This window comes from Rhodnius prolixus, unplaced genomic scaffold (genome assembly GCF_049639745.1).
Source record: "Rhodnius prolixus isolate KJV_2025 unplaced genomic scaffold, Rpr scaffold_4, whole genome shotgun sequence".
Classification (NCBI taxonomy): domain Eukaryota; kingdom Metazoa; phylum Arthropoda; class Insecta; order Hemiptera; family Reduviidae; genus Rhodnius; species Rhodnius prolixus.
In genome coordinates this window covers 31976760-32004731 of record NW_027411614.1, presented here as the reverse complement: position 1 = coordinate 32004731, position 27972 = coordinate 31976760, and the positions used below count along the sequence as shown (strand labels likewise).

The 27972-nt window shown below is 31.2% G+C and overlaps 2 protein-coding genes across 3 annotated transcripts in view; both read right to left on the bottom strand.

Annotated features, from left to right (window-relative positions):
- Positions 1-85: 85 nt before the first annotated feature.
- LOC141455965 (major heat shock 70 kDa protein Ba-like) lies at positions 86-2451 on the bottom strand. The gene has a single exon (XM_074131492.1). The coding sequence runs from the start codon at positions 2183-2185 to the stop codon at positions 275-277; it is 1911 nt and encodes a 636-aa protein (XP_073987593.1). The 5' UTR covers positions 2186-2451; the 3' UTR covers positions 86-274.
- A 1305-nt stretch (positions 2452-3756) lies between these two features.
- Rgk2 (Rad, Gem/Kir family member 2) overlaps positions 3757-27972 on the bottom strand; it is a 99474-nt gene continuing 75258 nt past the window's right edge. Inside the window, exons 4-10 of one of the 2 annotated variants that reach the window (XM_074131494.1) lie at positions 18287-18470; positions 14882-15063; positions 12608-12699; positions 11446-11638; positions 10664-10750; positions 10329-10522; positions 3757-10180 (exon numbers count right to left, since the gene is read on the bottom strand). In XM_074131494.1, the coding sequence (XP_073987595.1) occupies positions 10353-10522; positions 10664-10750; positions 11446-11638; positions 12608-12699; positions 14882-15063; positions 18287-18470 (908 nt within the window). In that variant the 3' untranslated portion in view covers positions 3757-10180; positions 10329-10352. Of the gene's footprint in view, positions 10523-10663; positions 10751-11445; positions 11639-12607; positions 12700-14881; positions 15064-18286; positions 18471-27972 lie in introns of both variants that reach the window. The other variant, XM_074131493.1, reaches the window with a different exon arrangement.

The window sequence follows — 27972 nt, the reverse complement described above, 5'->3', positions numbered from 1 at the left end:
ATAAGAAATAAATTATAATATATTTTAAATTATTACAAAAAAAGTGAATACAATGTTTTAACAAATGATAGAAATTACACTTAAAACAGTGAAATTTAAATAATTTAATATTTACAAAATATACAGTCTCGATTTTATTAAGATTTGTACACATGCATTATTTGGCAATAAAATAATTAATAATGTACAAAGGTAAAATTTAATATGTACAATCAACTTGGGAAAAATTTTAGAAACAAAAAATTAATACAAATAATATTTAAAATATATTCATTCAGTCTACTTCTTCGATTGTAGGACCACTAAAGTTAGATCCTCCAGCTGGCTGCCTTCCACAACTAGTTTGAGAACCGTTGCTTCCTCCGTGAAGTTTAGTCATGAAAGGAACACATTCTTTCTGCAGTTCAGATAACTTGTGTGCATATTCTTCTTTGTCTGCTAGAGTGTTACGATCCAACCATTTAATAGCCTCGTCACATTTAGATTTTAGTTGGCCCTTGTCTGATTCAGATAACTTGTCTCCACATTCATCTACTGCTTGCTTAACTCCGAAAACATAGTTCTCAAGCTGATTTCTAGCAACAATGCGCTCTCTCTGTTGTTCATCTTCTGCCTTGTATTTCTCTGCATCAGCCACCATCCTATCTATCTCCTCTTTTGACAATCTGCCTTTGTCGTTGTGTATGACAATGTTCTTTGTCTTTCCTGTACTGTTTTCTTTGGCTGATACATTCAATATACCATTGGCATCCAGATCGAACGTAACTTCTATCTTTGGAACTCCTCTAGGTGCTGGTGGAATGCCAGTCAGATCGAATGTCCCCAACAGGTTGTTATCTTTGGTCATTGCTCTTTCTCCTTCAAATACTTGCACTGTGACTGCAGGCTGGTTGTCAGAATACGTAGTAAATGTTTGTGTCTGTTTACAGGGTATTCTAGCGTTGCGCTCAATAATTTTAGTCATAACACCACCCGCTGTTTCTATGCCAAGTGACAGAGGAGTTACATCAACCAACAAGACATCTTGTATCGCACTACTTTGATCACCGCTGAGAATAGCAGCTTGCACGGCTGCTCCGTAGGCAACAGCTTCATCTGGATTTATAGACATATTTAATGACTTGCCATTGAAGAAGTTTTGCAAAAGAGTTTGAATCTTGGGAATTCTTGTAGAACCTCCAACAAGCACCACATCATGGATAGATCCCTTGTCCAATTTGGCGTCCTGCAGTGCTTTTTCAACTGGTTGTAGGGTAGATCTAAACAGGTCAGCACATAATTCTTCAAATCTAGCTCGCGTCACTTTTGTGTAGAAGTCTATACCTTCATAAAGAGCATCAATTTCAACGGATGCCTCTGTACTTGAGGATAGAGTTCGCTTAGCTCTTTCTGCTGCTGTTCTCAATCTTCGGAGCGCCCTCGGATTATTTTTTATGTCCTTCTTATATTTACGTTTAAATTCTTCAGATAAATGATTCACTAAGCGGTTATCAAAATCTTCTCCTCCAAGGTGTGTATCTCCTGCTGTAGATCTTACTTCAAACAAAGATCCTTCATCAATGGTTAGAATAGATACATCAAATGTGCCTCCACCCAAATCAAAGATCAGCACATTTCTTTCTCCTTTTAAATTCTTATCTAAACCATAGGCTAAAGCCGCCGCTGTAGGTTCATTGATAATTCGCAAAACGTTCAAACCAGCTATAGCACCCGCGTCTTTTGTAGCTTGCCTTTGAGAATCGTTGAAATAAGCAGGCACTGTTATCACAGCATCACGAACATTGGTGCCAAGATATGCTTCAGCAGTTTCCTTCATTTTTGTTAATACCATAGAACTTATTTCTTCAGGCGCAAAACGTTTTCTTTCTCCCTTGTATTCAACTTCAATCTTCGGCTTAGAACAGTCGTTGACTACTTTGAATGGCCAGTGTTTCATATCTTGTTGAATTTTTGGATCGTCATATTTCCTTCCAATTAGCCTTTTTGCATCAAAAACTGAATTCTGAGGGTTCATAGCTACCTGATTTTTTGCTGCATCCCCGATCAGCCTCTCTGAATCAGTGAATGCCACATAACTAGGAGTTGTCCTATTTCCTTGGTCATTGGCTATGATTTCCACTTTACCGTGTTGCCAAACTCCAACACAAGAATAAGTTGTACCCAGATCAATTCCAACAGCTGGCATGTTGATAAAATTCTCTTCGTTTGCACAGTATACTTTTAACACTATTTTAACTTATAACACAACACGAGACTTAAAACAGTCACGAAATTTTCTCTTCACTTCTCACTTTTGTGATAAGTTTTACTTGTCAAATATGCCGCTAGAAGTTGTCGTCCTGTTTAAATACAAGCGGGCTATTTCCAGAACTGCCTAGAAACATCTACGCGAAGCTGATTGGTTGCTAGGTTGTAAAGCCCCGCCCATGGTCTAGAATGCGCTAGATTAAAAATGATCTATACCTTTGACTTTCTGGCTATTATTTTTCAATATTAATATTAATAATTACCTACATTTTTGTGTTTCATAGAATTTTCTATGTTGAGTTTATTATTATTAACATTAATTAGAAAGAAATGTCCAAAACTGAAATTACTATTATTGTCTTTAGTATATTTATTTCATATTCAATTCTTTAAGTTAGCCATAGTTACTTAAAAGGGGTAACTTAGTTGTTTTTTTTCGTGCCCAATAAATAAATTTAAGGAAATAATGCTTGTAACTTTCATTTTAATATAATTATATATATTTTTTTAAACCATATATTTTTGTTCGTGTTTAGTGGAAGTTAAAACCAACTAAAAATGGTTCTAATAATTGCAAATTTACTTAAAGAACATTTCACATAAACTTTACCTTTTCTTATTTCTTTCATTGATAAGTTTTCTTTCTACATACACACTGCTCTGCTAAGCATTTAAATCTTACAAACAGAACACATACTTTCATGCACAAGTATTTTCTTTTTTTTTGTTTTAAGAATTCAGTTGAAAACGAATTACATGGCTCTGGAAATGTTTATTAATCGATAGTAACCATTTATTTCCTTGTATACATGTACACTTCAAATTCGGTATAATGTGCTTAAGATTTGGAAAACATTGGTATCACTTCCAAGAGGATCCGGTATGTAATAACCAGAGGCCCACGGCCCACAATAATTAGTAGAAACGCAGAACGATAAATAAAGACCAACGAAACTGTGACCTGCTGACAATTCTTCATAAAATAAAAATTGCAATTTGGCAGCCAACCCACGTTCATAGACTAGTGCACCAAAGGCCACTTTATAGTCTACATTTACTATTTTATTATAGTGATAAAGAGAATTATAGAGCTCTTTTGGAAACAAAGTTTTTAAAATCTCAATAAACAGAAATAGGACATAGACCTCCAGAAATACCGAAAGGTAAACAAAGTTATAAGGTTGAGGAACAAAACAAAATGCTACGATGTTGCTAAGTAGTGAAATTTCAGCATGACGAAAAACCACGAAGCATTTTGCAGGTATCACCAGATCGCTGAAACTGATATTATTTAAACGACTGGACAATTAAATAAGTTGTTGTTTCACAATGAAAATTAAAAAGGATGGACATGTTACACAGGTTTCCATGGACATGTCTTACATAGGTTTCCAATATTTTTACTTAATACTTCGCAACTTCTAATTAAACTGCTATATTTGTGTAAAGAATCGCAGCAGAAACTTATGAATCTAAAATATCCAGGATCATAAAATAATAATAATAATATAATAATATATATTATATGTATTTATCTAAAACTACATTTTTGAAGATTTCAGTTTCAATTTGAAAACATTGATATGATACTTTTCTTAATTAGCATTTTCTTGTATATATATAATATATATATAGTATCTTAGAAGAATCGTACAGGCAACATACAAAATTATATACAAACTGAAACAATTTTTTAGGCCTTGATATTTATTTTATATTATTGTAAAGTCTGAGATTATTAATTTTGTTTTCTGTTTTTTTTTTTAAATATATATAGAAGTTTACAGGCTTTGCTTAAGTTACATCGGTTTAGAAAGTATCTCCTTTTTATTTATTTTCTAGGCGAAAAGTTTTCGGGGTTGGTCACCTACTGTAAGAAAAATAAATAAAACTAGTTGAAAAGCATTTAATAACACCACCCATAACTTAAATTCTCTTGAGTGGCAGGACATTGAAATAATTTCATTTTTTCTTATGTTCTTACATATATTTTGTTATGTTTGTAAAATGAATCTAGAACATTCTAAATCTAAACAAATTCTTTGCATTAAATACAGCTTAATATGTGTGTGTGTGTGTGTGTTTTTTTTAAACCGAAAATAGGTATTACCTATTTTCTAATTGCGTAAAGCTTTCCATTTATTAACAGCACATGGGTCCGTTTCATTAAAATAAATTAAAGTTTATGGAAATTATCAGTAGTATTTCGAAGTTGTAAAAAGTTAAAGAAAGCATCGCACAATTATCAGAGAAAAACAAGCAATTACGATTAATTATATAATCACATATCCATTACTAAACCAACAGCGCCGGATTAACCTAGTTGAAAAGGAAAAAATGCTAAGAGCTTTTAATCGTGGGAGCAAGATATTTTTGTTTTAGAAGATTTATCATAGGAAACTGCCAGTACTTAATTAAATATGGTTCTTAAGTGTGCTAAGAAAATGAAATTGTAGTCTATCTGCTTCTTTTTGTTATAAAATTTTCTCTATTACACAATTGGAATGCTTCCCAAAAAACACTTCTAATATTTGCTTTTATTAAGCCTCTTTTTTACCTAAGAGATTGAAGAAAATAATTAGACAGAATTTGTTAAATGAATAATGTTAGTTGTATTTAAATAAAATTTTATGTTTCAATTGTAACACATTTTCCTTAAAATCTATAACTTGTTTGAATATTATTGTTTTTTAAAAATAAATATATATATTTTTAACTTAAGACGCCTCAACATCAGAAATTATAGGCGCCTGTTTTTTCCTTGTTTTTTTTTTTTTTTTAATGCTCTGCCAGCTCCGTACAGTTTTCTCTTATTACAGCCAACACTGTCCATCACTGGATAGGTAGTTGCAAGAAGTTCCTAGGAAGAAAAAATGTAAGGGCTAGCATGAAGCTGGATGCGAACCGGGGATTTTCGCATGGGAATCTTGAACGCTTATCACTAAGCTGTCTCTTCCCTATTTACAGTTATGGTTACTTATAAAATAATTAGTTAAAAAAAGTGATTTCATATTATATTCAAGAAATTGTTATATTAATTAATAATCAAATTAAATAAAAATCTATTGATATAACTAGCGCTTTGTTGGAGTAAATTAATATTAAAATGAGTTAATATCATATTTATTTTGCGCTAAACATAAGCTTGTAAAAATGCATTCCAGCATAGCATTTGAATTGTACATTGATATATATACTGTTGAAAACATCGAACCTACATTTTTCTTCCAATGCTGCGTCATTGATATTCAGCCTTTTGACACCGGGCAATGCAATATGAAGTGGAAATATAATTAAGAGTACTAGCTTGCCCGTTTTAGGTTTTAGCACCACTTTTCTGGGCTTCTCAACTTTGTATTTAGAGGGCCAGAACAAATGATTAGGCCTCACTGTCAAACCTCGAGCTAAATCGTCCGGGACAGGAGGTAAAAATGCCAGCTCCACTATTCCCTATTAAATTGTATTTTAGGCTTCAGTATTTCAAATTTTAACATTTTAATTATATGTTTTAAACTCAAGTTTATTTATCAAAAGAATAAGATGGATACTTCTCTTCGAATGTTATGAAAAACATAGTTGCAGGTATGAAAAGTAGTAGTTTCCCAAAAGAAAAATGAATAAGTATTGATTAAGGAAGCACAGTCAAAAATAATTTTAATTTATGCTCTTTTTCTACAGGACTTCCTTTTCTTTTTTGGCGCTTTAGCTTAACCCGGCAGACCTAATTTACAATAAACAACCATATGAAATGTTCATTTTTTTTTTTTTTGGCAACGCCTAGTTGTAGGCATGCTGAAGCTAAAAAACATTCCTCTTTATATACTATTTTTATTACACATAACTATCTAACATATCTCAGACATTTGTAATAACAACTGAAAGGTGATCAAATATTATCTATATACTAGAAACCATTCATTCCTCTCTTTGAAGATGAATGAGATGAGAATTCGCTCAGAATTTCTCCAGTTAACTTATACAGTTGATTTGTTGATGTATTTATTTCTTTCATTTGGTTTAAAAGAAGAGGAACCACCTCAATAAACAATTACTTATTTTCTTCAATATATATAATATTGTCGATTACACAGCGACACAACCAGAAAGTAAATTGTGACATTTATTTATACTGCATATTTATAAAGTATTGGGTACATAATATATTTGTCTTTTTGAAATTTAAGCTTCATAAACAGATATAAAATTATTTGGACTTTAAATGAAAATTTTTAATCAATACAAGTTACATTTGATAAAAAACAATAATGCAACTCTGTGATGCAGTGCGTTCTTTTGACTTATTTGAAAATTTGGAAAATTTTTATGCTTTAACACGAATAATTTTTCTCCAATAAACACAAGTCGAAAGTAAATCAATAAATTACTTTAAAACCAAATCAAACAGAGGTTCCCAAACTTGTTGACCTAAGCAGATGTTTTAATTATTTTTTTTTTTTTTTTAGTGCATGTAGTCTGACTAGAAGTTACGTTAAGGACTATCCAGCCTGTCCTTTATTATCTTTTTCAGTATAGTATCCTGTTTTTCAACTACAAAAGATCAAAAGTTAAGTATGCGTTACATTTTTCAATTAGATGAGCGATTTTTTAGGTATCTCTAATTTGATCAACGCTTAATCAAACGATTTACTGACCGACGAACCGTTTCGTTAAGGTCACTACACGGCCTGTATTCCCTACATTATGAGAACCCTGAACTAATAACTTTTACTAGTTCATACCAATTAAATAAGATCGATTTTGGACAAGCAGTTTCATTTATCAAAAACGTATAAGGCATGGATATTCACTATCAGAACTAAGGAAATTGTCAAATTAAAATTTTTTAACCATTTTGTCTATTTATTAATCGTGAAGTTGTCTTGATTTGTACTTCAATATACAAACTGAAAAAATTTAGACTAACATACAAAATTAAGCCCATAATCTGTGATCATTTTTGATAAATGGAAAATATTTTGCCGGAATAATTATTATAAACGTAATAAAAAAAGAACAAGCATTATCAGAACATTGAACTGATATTACTAATTACTTTCATTATTTAAATACAGTCAATACCTAAATGCTTGGTGATGTCCAAATTTACTAAATTACAAATAAAAATGAAAACATACAATTAACATGTAGATAAGTATATATATATATTTATGAACTACACAATTTTCAGTTGACATCCTTTAGAAAATTATATCCTATGACAATTTAATTTTATTTAACACTGACCATATAACGCATACACACAGTAATTACAACAAGCTAACACAGGCAGTACCTACTCGGACGGTAACCAAAAGGGCGTACAGGAGAATTTTTTTAAGGATATACTTCGTACAGTTGGGGTGAAGGCACTAAGCGAAACTTTATAGTTTGCAGAAAGTTAGATAGTTAAATTAGAACGAGAGTGCTAGAGTACTAGTGTTTAGTAGTACGCTGATATATACCTAAGTATTGTCAAAAGTACTTAATAGGAAATGTTTCGTGTCTTTTTTAATTTCTGCATTTCTCTTTAATTTTACATTATTTAGAAATTAAGTTTTTAATTTTTGTTTCAGTAAGCTGCAAAATAACTTAGGCCATTGACGAATGGACATTTTCCAGCTTTATAAATGGAATTTGGCCCGTAGAGGCTTTATTTAGCTCAACTGAGCTTGGTATTGAATGAGTGTAAGTCAATTATTGCAACCAATTTTCTTGTCTTCTTTTCTTAAAGCTAATAACAATCAAAAATCTAAATAAAAAAAATTACCCTAAATTTTAAAATCATTAAACAAGAGTCTCTTAATGCTTTCCATATTGGCTTCTTATCCATGCACAAATGCTTCATATTGTAGTAATTAATTGATCGACTGCCCTGTCCAATCAACGTTACTGCAATACCTTCTTACTGAGTTATACCTAAATTGAGTTCCAGAATAAAGAGGCCACAATAAAGGAAGTGGGTCTGCACCTCATTTGCGATAAAAATTTCACATAATCCTATTCTAATTCTCAATCACTGAGAAAAAGAACATTCTTTAATTATTTAACGTTTCACGACTTTGTTTTAATTATCTAAAAACTGTCTTAATCTGGAGTTTAAACAAATTTTAACGAATGAACATTTAATTTTTCGTAATATGATATCATTTTGCCAAGTATGGCATCATTAAGAGCTTAAATTCTTGATCGCAGTTCCTTTTTAAGGATTAAGGAATAAGGCGTTAAATCGCTTAAACATTCTTGAATTACACAAAAAAATTTCGCGGCTACAAAATCATAAAATGAATGTTTTCTCAGAAATTGGACAGGCTTTTAAGAATTTCTTTGAGGCAAATAAAAAGTAGAATCATCTGTTTAAATATGGCTAATTCAACCGGTTGCATCGGCATTTCCTAACTAAAATGAGAATAAACTCAAAAGAGACAAATATTCTTTGAAATTCTAGTGTTATTGCGTGTGAAATGCATGGCTAATGTATGAATTATGTAATTTAATAGGCTGGCTACACAGCAAAATGCAGAATACCAAAGAAAAATAATCGAATAGAAATCAAAAGTTTCATTCAATTACTGACATTTATGCTGCTTCTTTAACGCTAGCTTATTCAACTTTAAGTACCACAGTTAGCATTTTATCAAATAGCGCAAACCTTTGTTTTGAAAAATTATTTCTTGAATAAAATAAAACAGAAATAGAAATCAAAACAATGCTTACTTAGATTTTAAAGCATTCTGCCTGCTGTTGTGATTGTTATTAAAACAATAAACAGCTAGGAAATCTCTAAACTTATATTTTGTAACTGAGGAGTTAAAATTCATGTAAAGAATTACATGAATCAACTCTAGAGATGGACGGAAGTCGTAGTAGATCAGAGTTTATACAAAATAACGCTAAATATTTTATTGCGCATCAATTTATTCGTAGCAGTGATTAATGACAAGTTAGTTATCAACCTCAAGAACATAGAAAAGTGCCAAGTTTACCCACATCTTTCAGTCATTTAAACTTCAAAAAAACTTGATGTCTACTTGATAACTGATCAGTTGTCAATCCTCATTTTGATCGTTATAACTCAAATTGAACTAATTGTTGCTTAATAAACCGCAACTATGTAGGAAATTTGAGAACTGTGCAAGGAATGTAATGAGAACTGAGTTATCCTATATTTGTGACCAAGTTTTATGTTGCAGTATCTCGCTCTAGAATAATTAAATTTGTTTATTCATTAATGCAGAAGACTCAAATCTAATAGTTTTTAAGATTTAGAATTAACTTTTGTACAATTGTATTTTTTTTTGGTGTGCAATAAGCTAATTCGCAATTTTGGTTAATATCTCATAATAATAATCAGAGCTTTTCTCTTCTTTTTTTTTTTAACGTTCCAACTCTACACCAGGAGAGACACACATTTTTCGAACCAATTAAACATATATTGCAAATGAAATCCTCTATTAAATACTTGAAAATTTCCTGAATATGTTTTTGCTTGCAGCAAATATGTTGTCAAAAAATGTTAGAAACATCATGAGAAAGAAATTAAACTAGAGAATCAAGTTTGTTGCCAGATAAAAAAGAAAATTCAACTTGATTAAAGCTAGAAAGTAATTGTTCAATCATTTTTTTAAAAAGATAGTAATTATTCAATCATTTTTTAAAGTAATGCTTTTTTTTTCTTTTGAAATGGAACAAATTAGTTGAATGATGTTTTTTATTTTGTGGTTCTAAATGCAACACAGTATTCACTAATAATATTTCCGGAATATATGAAATGAAATTCTAATTTTGATCGTATGTTTGATCAAAACGATATTGTCATTTTTGTTTTTATTTTTAGTACGAGTTTTATTTGCTAAATAAGTTCGAAGTGATCGAGGAGAATTATTCGTTTAAGGCCAACGATCATAAAAATTCAATTTTTCATAAAAAGTTCAATCTAAAATGACATTAAAAAAAAATTACATTGATTAAAAAACTAAGAAGAAGAAAAATAAATTTGTTACAATTGAAAGATATTCCAATAAAGTGTGCAAGTTTGATACATATATATACATATTTTCTTAAAAATAAGTAAATAAACCAACCCCGAAACAGTCGTTAACTAATTTTTATAATACATGAAGATTCTCGCAAGATTTGCTCTTTCCATCCGAAAGACACATTCTGGCCAGAATCTCTTTGGCGGCGTTCAATGAGAGCGAAGTCTTCGAAGAATGCAAACGTCTTTTATTCTTTTTGAGCTCCCTCACTTCTCGCAGCCTAATCTGTTTCAAAATACCTAAAACATATGTTGCTTTCTAAGGTTATCTAAATAACATTATTCTAATAAAGCATTTATAAAAAATACGTTTAATTAATTAATTTTGATAGTAGTGCCATAATATTTTTTCTTTTTATAGATTCAATAAAAAATTCTTACCTACTAAAAGCTCATCTACATTGTGTTGGATTCCAGAGGATGTCTCGATAAACTTACAGTCTCTGGAAGCCGCTAATGATTTACCCTCTAAAAACACACACAACCAAAAAAAAAAATCTTTACCTTAACTTTATTCAAAAGATAATTAAGGTTTATATTCAATTTATAAATTTCATTTGAATATAAACGCTTTAATTTAGATTAACATGATACCCTTATATTCTACGGATATTAATTCCATATAACACACTGTTAACTGTCTACATGGTTTGAAGACATTTCGTAGAACGTTGAGGTTCTTGGTACCCGGCTCAAGACCAAAATCCCATAACAGTTCATGCAGCCAACCTCTCTTAATCTAAATATGCATTTAACCCCAATCAAGCTTCAAGCCAATATAATGTATTCCAAAGAGTAGATGATATATGGCTTTTAATTGGTTGAGTGTTATGTTCGAACGATTAGGCCAAGTGTAATAAGGGTGCCGTCGAAGTTTTTTTATGTTTACATAGTAACATAAAGTGGTTTTGCAGCTATACAAGAGTAAAGTCTTCTATCTGAGAACGCATCTTAAATGCGAAAGTTGGGTTGTTTGGGAGAAACTACAGTGTTTCAGGAATTTATGTTGTTGTTTACCCTTACGATCGACTCACATTAAAAAAACCAACCTCTTCTTCTAATATCCATCATTAAATTGCTTTATGAAAGCCGTTCTTGATTGCAATTATGTTTTAAGAATTTTACACATATTTTAACATATATCTAAGAAATTATGTAGGTACCATTGCTGGATATCGTCCTAGCCCTAGCCAGATCAACTTTGTTGCCAACCAGAATGACAGATTTGTCTTGAGTGTAAGATTCTCTCCATAGGTAACTGAGAATGTCTTCAGCCACCTTAAAAGAAGCCTTATTGACAACAGAATACACAACTACAGCACCATGAGGCTCATATGTGGACATACAGTTTTCAACCTGAAAAAATAAAATTTCACTTAAATTAGGTGGAGGAATTGTTATAATTTTTATATTCATATTTTTGAAAGAAAATTCAGAAATAAGTTCTTAATGTTGTTTTAATTAATAATGTTTTCTTGTTCAGCAAAAATAAAAAATAAAAAAAATGAAATAATTATTCTTTTATAATGATTTTGACAGGCCAAATTACCATTTATTTGTCATAGATGGTTATCCCAGTTATTTTATCAACTGTTATTTAGGTTGTTAATGCACATAGAAATGAACTAAAAAAAAAATCTGGTATGAACTTTTTAACTTAAAGCACCTCAAAGTGCCCAAAACGAATTTTACTAGGAAAATTGTTCCATTAGAAAAAATTTGGGAGAATTTAAATCAAAAATATTAGAAAAATAAAAAATACATTCAGTAAGGGTTTTCTTTTTGAATTTCTACAAACTCAGAATTTCGTCTATACATATGTACATTTAGCCTCTATATAATAAAAAAAACACATTGAATTCAAACGGAACTTTGGACAGAAGAATACCCATCCTCTTTCACAAAAATCCCTTTAATCGACTTGTCATAGAAATATTTCTCAAATAGACGGAAGCCTAAAGAAACATTTGATTTCGGATCGTCCTAAATCGTCCTTTTATCTCACAGCTTAGATACTTCTTTTAGGCTATATCGGACGGGTTTAGTACTCGATCGAATGAATAAGAATCTATAGGAGGAGTGCAGTGTTATCACAAGCAGATGTTTTCGCAGATTTAAAGACTTTACTTTCTTAAGTAAATCTGTCTGTAAGTTTACCTGAGTTATTTTTTGAGACACAACTTGATCAATCTTCTCTATTTGCGTACTATTTTTATGGAGCACTCTTCGCTAACATTGCATCACTCACTTAAGGGAAATACCAAATTTCTTCAAGAGTTTTATAGGAATTTTCAATACTACATTAAATTATTGCAGGATACTAACCGACATTTCAGAAGATGGATGATCTATGAAAACTAGTTCGGATTCTTCTCCATCCAACAACACAGAGACAGTTTTCTCACCGAACTCGTCATCTAAAGCAGAAGATACGATGAAATACTCCGTTTATTGCATAAAATAAGAACTTTAAGTATTTTTGTCATAAACAATTTTTAAACTAAAATAGATCACTATTATTTAAATTCAAGTAACAATATTAAATAAACATTTTCTTTCTGTTTTAATTTTTAGTTAGAGAACCAGCCAAAATTTTCTTTTACTTGTGTAATCTACTAAAAAGCTGTTTGTCAAATGATTTGTTAATCAGCTAAAGGTAAGAGCCAATTATATTATTCCATTCTAGGAAAATGTTACGGATGAAGTAGTCTCAACATGTTCTCTAATAACAAATTTTCAGTAACTGAGTTAAAGGTGATGTTATAAAAGGGAATGCCCCAAGGAAATATTTTGCCCATACTTATATAGAACCCAATATTTTTGATGAAATAATGGATTATTTAATTTATTAAATTATTACTGTATTATTTTAAAATGTATTATTGGGCAGGTTCATTTAATACGTAGTTCACCAGTTCACATACCTTTATTAACTGACATACATGTCTAGTAGTGATCCCCACTACTTCTCTTACTTACTACCTTTGTACATATACAACAATTACTACCAGTAAACTGTAGGGTCTATTTTTCAGCATTGTTAATTTGAAATGATTATGGTCAGTTAATTTATGGTAGATGTAAAACCTTTCATATACGTATGTATATAAATTTTGAAATCCCATTTAATATTTTTTGTGAAAAACAATATATAATGCCTCTTTAAACAATATATAATTGTATATAATATATAACTGTATTTTATATAAACAATATAAAATTGAAAAATAACAGCTAATTATAGTAGTTCTGCAACGTGCAGAATATTACTATTAACTTTATAGAATTTACTTTTTTGCACTTTAACATCTTATAATAAAATTAAGGGTCTATATCTTTTAACATATTTCGATACTTTTGCATCTATTTTGTGATCGCCAAGAGTGGGTTGAGTTTTTGGCACAATCTCCGAACTTCCTTACAAAGCAGATTGTTGTAAATGATAGATATATGACTACGCAAGTGAAATTTAGATTCGAATTTTCCAGGTAATCCCATAAAAGTGAAAAAAAAAAATGCATTCAGTGAACTGTGGGGATCCTCTTGTTGCCCAGAAACAATGCAAACGAAAATACAAACAAACACGTATAAAAATTGTTCAGTTCATGTCCAAATCTTGTAAGTAAAAGTTTTAAATAAACAAAACCCCTTTCAATCGACTACAAACTTTTTATGAAGTAGTAAATGTAGTCTAGAAAACGCTTGTACTCGTATTGGAGAAGATTTCTTCCTCCTTAAATTCTAAAAATCAATTCAAGTCTTATTAACGCAAATACGGACGTTTAGAGGAAAGCCTACAGAGGTTGTGATAAAGTTAGTTGACTTTTATAGTGCCCCTTATTATTATTTTTTTTTTAAATGTGGGAATTGTATCTTTTATAGGGAAAGAAGAAAAAGGATTCAAAGTTTTTCTAAATTCAAAAGTGTTTTTCAACATTTAACTTGTTCATAGTTATTTATGTATACTATTCTTTGGGACAGAGTTTAAAAACATTTGCGCTATAATAAAATGAAAGGGATATTTGCGGTTAAAACTTAAAATTGTGAATCTTCAAGATCTTAGCTAGAGATTACTAAAGAAGTATTCTGAGCTTTCTGTTTAGGCGCTAGGAAAAATAATTCCTATTTATATGATGAGATTTCTTATGCGATTCAAACTTAATCTGCAGACATTTTACAAGTATGAATTCAACAAGAATTACCTGTAAACTTTAATGTAAGAGTGAATAAAATCTTAGTACTTACATTTAAACACAACCAGAATCAATTAATAAGAAAAGTACAGAATGGCGCACTCAGTCAGTACCAGAAGGCAGGTCCTGACACAGAAACTGAGAAATGCACCACACTTTTTTACCACCATAATATTTAATTATATCCAATTATTGCTTTCAAAGAGAATTCCTAGCTTTCTATAGATCGTCACTTAGTACTTTAAGAGCCAAATTATTAGTGGTGCATATATTCAATTGCCGGAGAAAAGGTTTTAAACAATTTTTCAAAGTGTTAATTGTTGTAAAGAGTACAACAATTAAGTACTTTCTAAACAAGTTTAAAGTTAGTACATGAATTACAAATATCCAGTAAAATTTCACTCACCAAGAGAGGCATCATAAGTGTTCATATATTCCGATGTCATAAACTGCGATACTAAAGCGGTCTTTCCAACTCCAGCATCTCCCAAGAGTACGACCCTATATTTAGCTATGTCCATTGTTTCTGTACTTATATTGGTTGTCTGTGAGCAACAAGAGCCTTGCCAAGGAGATAGTGGACTTACCCTGAAAAAGTGAAATTATTATTATTTTTAATTTTGCAGAAATTAAATTCTTCATTTTTATAAGTTAAGTTTTCATAATAATTTTTAATAGATTTTATAACAGTATACTTACGGCTTCAGATAAAAACAAAATATGTATCCGTTAACTTTTTTTTTTTGATAAATTGATTTTATTTATTTATTTTTTGCAGCGATAAGTTTTAAAATAAACAAATATTTAAAGAATAAGAAATTAATTCTTCAAATAATATTCAAGAAAGCTCATCGATGCAGTTCACGTTTGCAGTACAGATACAACATTGCCTCAAGCGTTGCTTTTAAAGAAATTGACTGCTTGAGTGAATAGATCTTTAGAAATCCAAATAACAATTAATTTCTTCAATAAATGTTTTTCAATTTCCTCTTCAAAATTTAAGTACTAACAGGGTTTAAAAATACATATTAGAGCACACTGGGTTCTTTTTTTGGCACATTATCATACTTGATAATCAGATTTCATATTTGGTTATTTCCTATTTTTTAGTTTGGCAACATTTGGCAACTAGGACAAAAAGTTCATATTTGTTTTTTAATTATATACAAAAAGTAAACCCAACTAAGAAAATCTATTAAATGTTAGTTATACATATTAATTATGACCTGAGTTTGTTTTCATGAGTCATGAATTTGTTTTCACCAACTCTTCCACTCTTATCGGTATTTTTTATTCGATTCTCTCTCGAAATTAACTCGCTTCCTTCCTGTTTTAATCTCGAATCATTATTACTCCAGCAGCGTAGAACTTACCTTGGAATCATTCTTGACATCCTGTTCGGGTTTTCCTCAAGTTTTTAGAAAGCGAATTATGTTTTGCAAACTTGCAAAGCGTAACAAAGATTTTTGTTTTTGTTTTCATTTATTAGGTTTGTTTTTTTATTTTTATGATTAATGTGAATGTTTGTGTACGGGCCAACGAATTAATAAAAGGGAGCATTGCGTTAGCAGATTCAACAGAAAGATAATCAATAGTGCGACGGACTCTCATAGAACGAAAAACTGCTGCGCCAAATAACATGTTGATGATATTCTAGCTTTTACTGAATACTAATTTCATTAAAGAGCTTAAATTATTTTCATATTTAAGCTCATTTTACTTGCATATCTGAATGATTCCTGAAAAGACCTTGTCGCCATGGAAACAACAAGGATAAGTATTGTTTATTTTTATTTGGAGTGTAAAATGATTCCAGTAGGCTGTACTACTAAGGAGCTCCAGTAATTTACCAATAACTTTTGCTTACCACTCTTCTTAAAAGAAATGGCAATAATTATTTTTTGAACTACAACAACTGTTTCTCCATCATTCATTTTCAGAGTGCCTCTTAACGATTCTAAAGCAGCTTTTGGACAATTAACGAGCATTCAATCTCTTACTCTCTTTTACTCTTCTCTATGCATCCTCTTGGTTAGATAGTTCATCTATTTCTATCTGGTGAGAAAGAGAAACTGTTCGTCTCTGATAGCACTCTGCGTTGCTCAAAAAAAACTTCAAGAATGGCTCAGTCATTTGAAGATAAAGGACATTTTATCCGAGATAATAAATCTCAAGCTCCGGGCGTCCCAAATACCAAGTTGAGAACTAAAAACAGTACACCTAACTATCAATCAAACATAACCAGGAGAAACATTGTAAGCTTACTTATTATTAATACTAATATCTTTTTCGTATACACTAATACCTCACTTTGCGTCGTGGTTACGTTCCAAAAAAACACGACGCAAATTGAAATGACGCAAAGTGAATTAAGATTTTCTGTAGCAAACCATGTTAGATAGGTTCCAGGGTTACGAAAATACTACTTTTTAAAAAGAAAATTGAACAAAGTAAACATTTAGAAAGCAAAAATAATGTAAAATTTTATTATATACATACAAAAAACGTATGCATTCAATTAAAACACAATTAATTTATGAAAAACAAAATTGAAATTAATCACTGTGGTTGTTGTAGTGGCTGTTGTCGTAAGTCGGCTTTCTTTCACAAAGAATTGGTCCAATGTTTGCTGAACAGCTTTTCTTTTCAACGTAAAATAAATTTCCTTGTAGAACCCGACTAAAATTAGCAAAACAAAGTGAAAATAATACTGCAAATTGCGTTGATTTTTAGTTAGAAAGGGAATCCCCGAGTTTTGATGGCATGGCGCAATTAGAAACCAAAGTGTTACCATCTTTTAGAAAAAAAATGAAAATTTCATTCGAACCCAAAACAAAGCAACTTCGAAAATCTAACGACGCAGAGTGAAAATTAGTACTAATTAAGCAGCGACGCAACTTCGAAAAAACGCAAAACGAAACGACGCAAAGCGAGGTATTGGTGTATAACTCATCTAAGTGTTCTGTTTATCGGCGTCATTCAGAATCATAAATTCCCATGAATTTAAAATAGTCTTTGAGATTTTCGTAAAATATTTTGTTATTATACAATATTTGGTTGGATGCCTTGTACTATAATTTATCATGAGTAATCAGAAAACAATTTAATTTTCTAATCCGATTTTTTTTTTCTCCTTTTAATCTGAATAACCAAATTTATTTTACATTTCATGTTTGTTTGAAACATTTTCTAACCAAAATTTACTTTTGGGGTCGTTTCTGCCAACAGTTATACTATTATAATTTCAGATAGAAGGAACGGTTTACCTTTATTCTAATTTAAGACACTTGTATTGTTTTACTATGATTTCAACTATTTTTGAATTATGTACAAGCCATAAAAAAAGTTACAGCTGTAATCTCTCACTTCTCACTTATTTATTAATTGTAAGAAGAGACAGTTTTGGGCGCCCCAACACAGTTTGGTTGTTATGGAAACCGTTTCTCATCTTCTTCACATTCATAGCATAATTTGTTAAAGGTGTATCATCACTGCTTTCATTCAAAACATGAATAAGCATAGAGATAATGTTTAGAAACCACGAACTTCAGGAGTTACTAATTCCATCAATCAAACTGCTGATTGGCCAGATAAAAATTTTTATTTTCAGTTAAAACGACTGTAGTCAAACGAGACTGTTTAACAATATTGAGGTACTTCGCATTCAAAAAAAGATTTTGAATGCTCTATGACAAGTTGCTTGACACATGGTAGTAAAAAAAAGTATTTGAAACCTACCATTCCTACAGCATTTCATAACAATTGGAAGACCACTATTTATTTAAAGCCCTGTTTGATTTTAGACACTTACCTGCTATTTGTAGAATTAATACTTGTATTGCTCCTTGACTTTCTGTCAATTATTGAGTCACCATAGTTGATCACTCCTTTGTTAGTTATACTAAATGTTCGCAACCTATAGAGATCATCGCTCAGTCGAGGATTGTAGGATTTCTCCGGAAGGGAACAAACTCTTGGCCTAACATGATCCGCCGCTGAAACAAAAACAAAAAATTGTATATTTTTAATAAATTATTTCTTTTTAAAGTTGACAGTTCTATTTTTATAAACCTATCGTTGCTCCTTGGCGGTTTTAAGTAAGTGCGACAAATTATTTTTGTAATAATTTAATTATTTTATAAGGTAAAATTTCAATTTAAAGGATAACAATTCTATTCCATTAATAAAGTCGTATTTCTTAATGCCTGATTTGATCGAAACTTCCTTGTCTGATCTTTTGGTATTAGGTACCTGAAAAGAATTTCAGAAAAGAAAAGAATTTGAACTTCCTGAGGTTGCACTCGGTTGTTGTTCAAATCTACCTTCAAAGTGGGTTTGGAGTCTGACAAAAGGCAAAAAACGGGAATCAACGAGATAATCAAGAGCCACTGGTGTTAAGGTTAGTTCTTCCTTCCTGAAAGTTTTGTCTTAAAGTGTATTACAATCTTTTTGTTTGCTTACATTGAAGAATTTAAGTTTCGTGATGGAAGAAAGTTATTTTCCGAGTACATTTGTATTATTACTCAAAATACTCTTCTTTAGTACTGTTAACATTTAATCTGTGAGATGAAGAGGGCATTTTCTTATTGATAGCAACTCAGTGTTTCTTTATTGAAATGAGTATGTATGTATGTATTGAATGAGCCCTGGCCTTCAATAGCTTCAGTAGCTTCCTCTTTTACCTTCTTCTAACCAAACGGCCTGTCGGTGAATTACTCTGAGTTATGTGGTATTACTTAGCATCCGCGTAATCTGTCAGATTAGTTGCGCCCGATGTCTTATTCTTTAGGTATAGAAATTTTTCAAGTTTTCTTATCAAAAACTACAAAGTCTATAGTATTTAGTTTATAGTTATAGTTACAAAGTACATATTACCATTTAATAGACAGTTTTCTGCTTATTGACTATTTTTGCAACGAGAGTCTTTTGTTGAATTATATTGAATAGAAGAAAGAGAAGGGGATTCGGACATTAAACAGGTTTCTTTTTAATTTTTAGAAGATTATGATGCGGATGAATTTGAATGCGTAAGTATAGATAAAGTAACCAAATTATCAGATAAAAAAACCTACTTCTAGCGTTAAATTTTTAACAGAATAATGTTTTTAAATATCTAATTAAGTATAAAAACCGAGACTTCAGTTATTGGGTCTAACTCCTATAAGAAGCACATTTTTGGTGATTCAGTCAAATGTTGAATTAAGTGGAATAGCAAAGTAGAGCATTCAACCCACCTGTTTGTGATTTTTCAATACTAGCTCCAATTAATACCTCAAAACATCTCGATATTTAGAAAGAATTATGGAATAGCGAAACTACATAAACCATATTTCCAATTTGAGCCACCGTTTTTCAATTAACTAGCCAATGAAAATATACTGAGATGTACAAGCAATGGCTGATACCAACCGATAAAGTGCAAATATCAAACAATGAATTTCAGGTACCTGTTACAAATCATTTCTCTGGTTGTTTCGAGTAAATATACAGAAGATTGGCAGGAAGCCACAGTGAAATTGCAATTGTTAGAATGTAATTTGAAGAAATCTTCGGCTAACTTAGTCCGAAAAGTTTTCGAGTTTGTATTGATCATTTAAAGAATTTTTACAAATCCTTAGGAAAAAACATCCTATACTATGAAACTTTTAGTACACAAAAATAAAATTAATTAAACAGTTTAGATAATTAGTAAGATTGTTCAGCTTCTGGCTTAGTTTTACTGCTGATTTTTTACAAAATTCATGACTGGAGTTTTCTTTGAACTCATTGAAAATGCATTCATTAATTTCTGGAAAGAAATCAGATAAAAAAAGAAAGATTGTTAACGTATTTAAAGAAGCAATTTAAAAAAATAATAAGGAAAGAAATGAATAAGCCTAATTTACAGTTTTAATAAATGTTTAATTCACGAATTTCGTGTATCTCTCTACCCTATCTAATCAACTAAAGCAAATATTTCGTAGATAAAAGCGGGAAAACCAATATTTTATTTTGTTTAATCTATCTAGCTATATATTATATATATCTTAGTGTGGGTGTGTGCAATTTTTATAAAACAAAAAATTTAAGAGATACACCTTGCTAAAAGGAAAGAAAGAGAAATAATTGAACTCGACCAAGCAGTATGAATGAAAAAATAGGTAGATACTTTTACATTTGACCATTCCACCTCTGGCTACAATTTCATTGTTATAAAACAGATGGTAGCACTTCTTTTTCTGCTGGAATAGATGACAGCTTAATTTGTGTAATAGGCAAAAACGTTACTGGTAGAAGTCCAATCACTAAAATTATACTATACTAAATTAACAACTTAAAAAATTCCTTAATTAGATTGTGACAATTCGAGACGTTTAATTTTTGTTTCTTTATTTTATAAGTTTAAATTACTTCTTGGTATTATCAAAAAAGTCAGTTTACTAATCAGATTAGTAAGTGGAATTTACGTTCTCTATGTCTCACTTATATAAGAACAGGCTGCTAAGTGAGGTCTTATAAGTGAGTCTGTTATTTATGGCGCACAATTTCTGTAAGTCGAGTTGATTTTTTTTAAACTGATATTTTTATAGCAAATTGAAAATATATTATTAGTTTCAACAGAAAAATAAAATTTAAAAAAATCAAACTTCAAAATATGATTACAGATTTTACAGAATTTTTACAGAATTTACAGATTTCCGAAACCTTGAAAGAAATTTCTAACTTGTTTTACAAAAATTGAAAACTAATTTTGTCGATTGTTTTTATCAAATTTAATTTTCATTCGCAATAGAAATTTAAGAAGACATTGTCCAATTTCAGGATCTTAAATTTTTCAAATCGAAGGAAGTAGTGTACCAGGGTTTCTCTAAAACAGAATTTATTTGGTAATTAAAGTAGCACCAATAGTTTTTGAATGACTACATTTTATTTAAAAAAGTATTATGATTTTTTAAGTAATAAGAATGGCTGCATACGCGGGATTCGAACTGAGGATTTCCCACTTACAAAGCCACGCTCTTGTCCACCAAACCAACACCCTGGCAAGAGATTCTTACCGTAATGTTAGGTCAAGAAGTCTTGCATATTGCGTGCATTAAAATGATGTGATGATTGCTTTTATTTGAAGATAAAACAAATTTATCCTGATTCACCCACAACCATTACATTACACTACATGTTTTAAAATCTTCAATTATTATTATTTTGTTCATTGCGTCGCAAATAACATTTTTCGCAGTCAGAGAACCTCCCAAAACGTGTATTTGTGGTGGAAAATTAATATTCAAAACCGTTCACGAATAGATAAAATTGTAACTTTGATCTTAAATATCTCTACTAATATTAGGGATATCGAAACGGGGTTAACGTCATTTTTCACAGTTTTTTTTTGTGTAGTTTTCATAATCATTGTCAAAATCAGTAGTCCTTATGAAACTCCAATCGGGTTTTTGGCCGTAACCCCGCCAAAAATGAAGATACACCATCAGGAGTGGAAAATTTGAAAACTAGACCAAAAAAAAGAAACAGTTTACTTCGTGGGTTTTTCGGAATTCCGCTTTCCTAAAAAGTTATTAGCGATTGGTGCGTTTTAAATGGATTACCCTGTATATACCTATATTTTATCTCCTTAACAAAAACTTACAGTTTAAAAAGTTAAGTATAAGGGTTGATTAAGCGCCAAAAGGTACACAAATCAGCTAGTACCCAACATTTCATTCAAGCTTAGTTGATATAATTTAAGTAATTTTGCTGCATTAACTTTTCCTTCACATTTTTTAGAATTTATTAGATGTCACAGACCCTTATGCTGGCCAGTTCGTTCATAATATTATTTGGTTATAATTATGATAAAATGTATATTATATCTTCGTTTTTAAATCGGTACTTTATTTTAACTCTATTCCAAATTATTCTTCTGATTTATCTTTAATATGCCCTTTATTCTGAAGTTGTCACATCTTATACATGCATGTTAAAGTAGAAAAAGACAAAGTTAGAGTCGGCTATTGTTTAAATTTGAATCACGGAGGATTTAAAACAATATTTCAGACTTGAATTCGTCTTACCGAAATATTCGTGAGCACAAATAACACACAGTTAATAACAAGTAGATTATTCAACAACAATTATTCATTTCTCAATTGTAATTTAATTTTACTTATAGTAAAATACTGGAATAATTAGCTGTCCTAAAAGTATGCAATACTTATTTATTTTATATTACATAACATATATATAACATTGTGAGAAGAACAGCTACATTGAGAGTGTGATTGAAGAAAACTATATTATTTGCGATAGAGCCAGATAATTATTACCTATTATTATAAACGTTTGACTACTACATAAAATAACAATTACTTTAATCGAAGAATGAACTTAAACCGACGATTTTTATTAAAAATAAAATAATCGAAATCATTGATGTATGTTGGTGTAAGCATTTTTTTAAAAAAGTTTTTAAATTTTGTAGCCTCGTAATTTTTTTTATTTTTTATACCGTTTTCTTTTTAACCTGTAATTAATAGTTTGATTATTATAGATTAATAGATATTAAAGTCAATCTACAGTGCTACTTGAACAAATATTTTGTAGATGAAAATGGCCAGCATAAGGGTCTGTGACATCTAATAAATTCTAAAAAATGTGAAGGAAAAGTTAATGCAGCAAAATTACTTAAATTATATCAACTAAGCTTGAATGAAATGTTGGGTACTAGCTGATTTGTGTACCTTTTGGCGCTTAATCAACCCTTATACTTAACTTTTTAAACTGTAAGTTTTTGTTAAGGAGATTTTTGTACCTTTTGGATAGATTTTCATTTTTGTCTATTTTGCTAAGTTACATATCTGCTTTACTGCTTTTTTTAAATTAGGAATAAGCAATTCTATCATTATAACCTGATAAGGTGTTAAGTAGGAACCGTAACTACCACTGGAGAGATCTTTTTAAAGAATGATTATAGTTGCGGTCCCCAAACCATCCTCAATAACAATTTTTTTGAGAAAGCCTTTTTATATAAAATAGGAAGGTATTTGTACGTAAAAAGCAAATTTAAACTGCGATTTCAGACCTTCCTTTTAAGAGGAGTAAGAAAAATAAACGGGCGATTACAGTACTTCTCCCTAAAAGGCAAAGAGGCAAAGATTTTGAATCGAACGACAATTCATTAATGTAAATAGGTTCACCCATTGATAATTTTAACGATTTCAGTACTTCCTCTTAGTAGGTGTAAGAGCATGATGGCACTTCACAGCCATGTGGAGGAGCTTTAATCACTTCTTCGTGCTAAATTTTATCAAAATCGGACAAAGCGTTATAGAAATATTGGTAATAATAGTTTTAGAAACGGCCATACTTGGGTGGGGCAAACTCCCCTCCATATGAGGCGTAGCGACGAGACTTTTAAAGTGCAAATCTGTACAAAATTTCGATTCGAATGACACTTCATTCATGAAAATCAGTTCACTTGTCGATAATTTGAAACGATTGCTATACTTCCCCTTAACTAGTGTAAGAGCAGATCGCCGCTTTAATGTTACGTAGGGGAGCCCTAACTCTATCATCCTACCAAATTTTATCAAAATCGGGCTAAGATTTACAGAGTAATTAGTAATAATAATTTTGAAGGGGGCCTTACATAAAGGGGGCTAACTCCTCTCTAATTCGGAGTACAGCGTCGAGACCCCCAAAAGGCACATCTACATAAAATTCCGAATCGAATGTCACCTCATTCATGAAAATCGGTTCATGCGTTTAGGCGCTACGTAGTTTACAAAAAAGGTAACAACAACAACAACAACAACAACAAGAAGAAGAAGAAGAACAAGAACAACAATTTCTGAAAATGCCGTTTTTGCTCATTTTCGGCAACTTTTTTCTCAATATCTATTAGGTCTGGGGGGTTGCAAAAAAATTACAGTTATAAAGGAGGGTTTGCCCTATATTTTAAAGAAAATTTGGGAATTTTATCTTTTATAGAAAAAGAGAAAAAAATTGTCAAAGTTGGGTGTTTTTTAACGTTACGCTTTTTCGTGCACTTTTTGACGATCAATCCTTATACAACTGTCCTACCGGACAGTTTTAATTACGTTTTTTGAATTTTATTATTTAAAAAAAAAAGCCTTATTGACTGTTATAAGCTAACTCTCTGCCAGCTGCTAGAACCCTCGATGACAGCAAGTTTAAAAAAAGAGCAGATTATCTCAGTTTCCAGTTCGGTGACATTATTATTATTTGCTCTGAAAAAGAAAGCATGCTATGGACTAAAAGGAACAGCAGTATGATAGGAGCCGAACTACATCTGAGGTGTAAAAAATGAGACATCAATATAATGACTTGAATGAAGCAAAACTTGACTAAAACTGGATAATGATGGTCATTTCCGTGTACATTCTATCTAGATATAGTATCGTTTAAGATTGAAGTTTATGGAAGGTATGACTGGAATTCAGGATGATGGATTTCAAATAGCTCAGCCGCAAATACTGTTAATAGTGGATCTAATTGTTCAACTATGATCAAATACGAGGGTCGTTTGAAAAGTCCGTGCAAAGTCAGAGAGAGAGCACTACTGGCGCGTATCGAGGTTATGTTTAGTTAGTAGCATCTCTTGGAAGAACACACACCAAGTTTCAGCCAGATCGGTCTATTTCTTTGTGTTTGGCATTCGTTTGAATCGAGGAAGTCGAGTGATTTTCAAAAAATGGTCGAAAAAGAATTTCGTGTGTTGATTAAACACTACTTTATGAAAGGCAAAACGCCTCAGGAGACTAAAGAGAAGCTTGATAAACATTATGGTGACTCTGCACCTTCGATTAGAACAGTTTATAAGTGGTTTCAAAATTTTCGGAGTGGCCATATGGGCACAAGTGACGCTGAACGTTCTGGACGCCCTGTTGAGGTTACTACTCCAGAAATCATTGATAAAATCCATGATATGGTGATGGATGACAGAAGAGTGAAGGTGCGTGAGATTGCTAGTGCTGTGGGCATCTCGAATGAACGGGTACATAATATTTTGCATCAACATTTGGACATGACAAAGCTATCCGCAAGATGGGTGCCGCGATTGCTCACGCTTGACCAAAAACGAAATCGTGTGAAGTGTTGCAAGGACGGTTTGCAGCTGTTCCAGAAGAATCCGCAGGACTTTAAGCGTCGTTTCGTCACTGTGCATGAAACACATCACTACACTCCTGAGACCAAAGAACAATCTAAAGAATGGGTTACCAAGGGGGAATCTGCGCCAAAAAAGGCGAAGACCGTTCCTTCGGCCGGAAAGATTATGGCGACTGTCTTTTGGGATTCGCAAGGAATAATCCTCATCGACTATCTGGAAAAGGGTAAAACTATTACAGGTGCATATTATTCATCGTTATTGGACCGTTTGAAAACCGAGCTGCAAGAAAAACTCCCACGATTGGCCCACAAAAAAGTCCTTTTCCATCACGACAACGCACCAGCTCACACCTCAGCAGTTGTGGTCGCAAAATTAATGGAAAAAGGGTTCCAACTCGTTTCACATTCTCCTATTCTCCAGACTTGGCTCCCTCGGACTATTATTTGTTCCCCAATATGAAGAAATGACTGGCGGGAAAAAGATTTTATTCAAACGAGGAGGTGATTGCAGAAACGAATGGCTATTTTTCAGACTTGGACAAATCCTATTATTCGGAAGGGATTTGACAAACTAGAGCAGCGTTGGACGAAGTGTATAAGCCTAAAAGGAGACTATGTTGAAAAATAAAAAAGGTTTACCCCAAAAAATTAAGTAGTTTTTATTTTTGCACGGACTTTTCAAACGACCCTCGTACACCATTTTAAAGAATATGAATATTAATTTCACATTTTGTTGTTAAGAATCAGTCTACATGAAAGTATAAGTTTCCGTTATTAACAGTAACATTAAGTTTGTTAGTTAATAAAACTTTAAACCCCTTCAATATTTGATCCGGTTGATGGATCCGAACTGAAATTGGATATCAGTATTGAAGGACAAAAGGCGAATAATTTTAGTGATATTTGATGATGTTCTCGAATTTTGCATGCACACGCACGAAGAGAATTGTTACAACAACTTTGTTCCTTATAATTTTATTTTCATTTTTATAAAATACAAATGCATTACTCCTTCTCACAGTTAAGAATTTAAAAGACCTTTTTTTTTTCTTCTTCTTGTTTAATGAAAAGTTTAATTCTTCACAATTTCAAAGCTCGTGCGCTTCAAAAAAAAAAAAAGAAGAAAAATAAAAGGTTAAATCAAAATTAAAATTTGACTTTGTAATGAACAGCTGAAGCGAGAGAAGTTGCTCGGGCTGGAAAAAGGTTATTTTTTATTCATTTCTCAATGTTTTTTATTCGAAATATGTATATTTTTTTTTTATAGCAGAGTACGCAGCAAATATCATTAAATGAAAAATCCTTCTTTTAATAATGAAATATATCTCAATATACTTTCTTTTTTTATTTTTTTTATTACATGAAAGAAAAATTCACAGTAATTGTATGATTCACAGAAATGGGTATGATAGGAGTGTTATTGAAGGCCAAAGTTAGGTCAGTTAAAAATATTTTTTAAAGCCGATATCTTTAGTAGAAATGAGGCGCTCAGAATACAAGTGGCTCAACCCCGATATTATAGTTTTGAGATATTCCATGTAGAAGATTTGGCCAACAATAAATAAAACGCTTTTAAAACGATTATTTATTAGTTTCACTGAATTTTGAATATTTGTACTTTGAATAATAAAATTAAGAACTTTAAGACTATGCAACCCATTTTTATGTTTTATTTATATTTTAATAAAAAAATGTGGATTGGGCCATTCGTGTTTTGTCTATTTTATGAATTAAGAAAGTAGTTGTGGTTTAGGCCGATAGTAGTCTAATTGACTGATCAATTGACTCACCTTCAATCATTTTGTAGTTGAGCACTATAAGTAGCAATAAAATGAAACAGCTGATTATGGGTTGGGTCACTTTACATTTTACAAAACCATCATTAAACAAACGAATTAGTGTCGCCATCTAGCGGATTTTGTTGAAAGGTGGGTTGGGCCGAAATTCACATCATATTAGAATGTTCAAGCAATGTGTTGAGATATAAATACAGAAATGGTAAAATTGTGGGTTGGGCCACTTGTATTCTGAGCGCCTTAAAATGATTGCCCTTACTGCGTGGGTAGTTATCCGTGAATATCTCTCTCTGGCATTGTGTGTGAGAAGAGATAATCTGAATGAAGCAGAACATTGCGGGATGCCTTTGTGAAGATAGTTAGAAGATGGATGATAGTTTTCGCAATTTCTTCCAATTTATGTAGTCTATAAGTTTCGATATAGAATACAAACAGAATTATAAATATAAAACCAGATTCTTTTTACAAGTAAAATTAGGATTTTTTTTCCTTTTGTTCAAAGTCCTTGGACAAGTAAAAAGAGAGAGGAGGAAAAAAACCAAATGAAAGGAGAAGACAAAAGAGTGGGTGATGTATGTATGTAAAAAGGAAAGGGTCG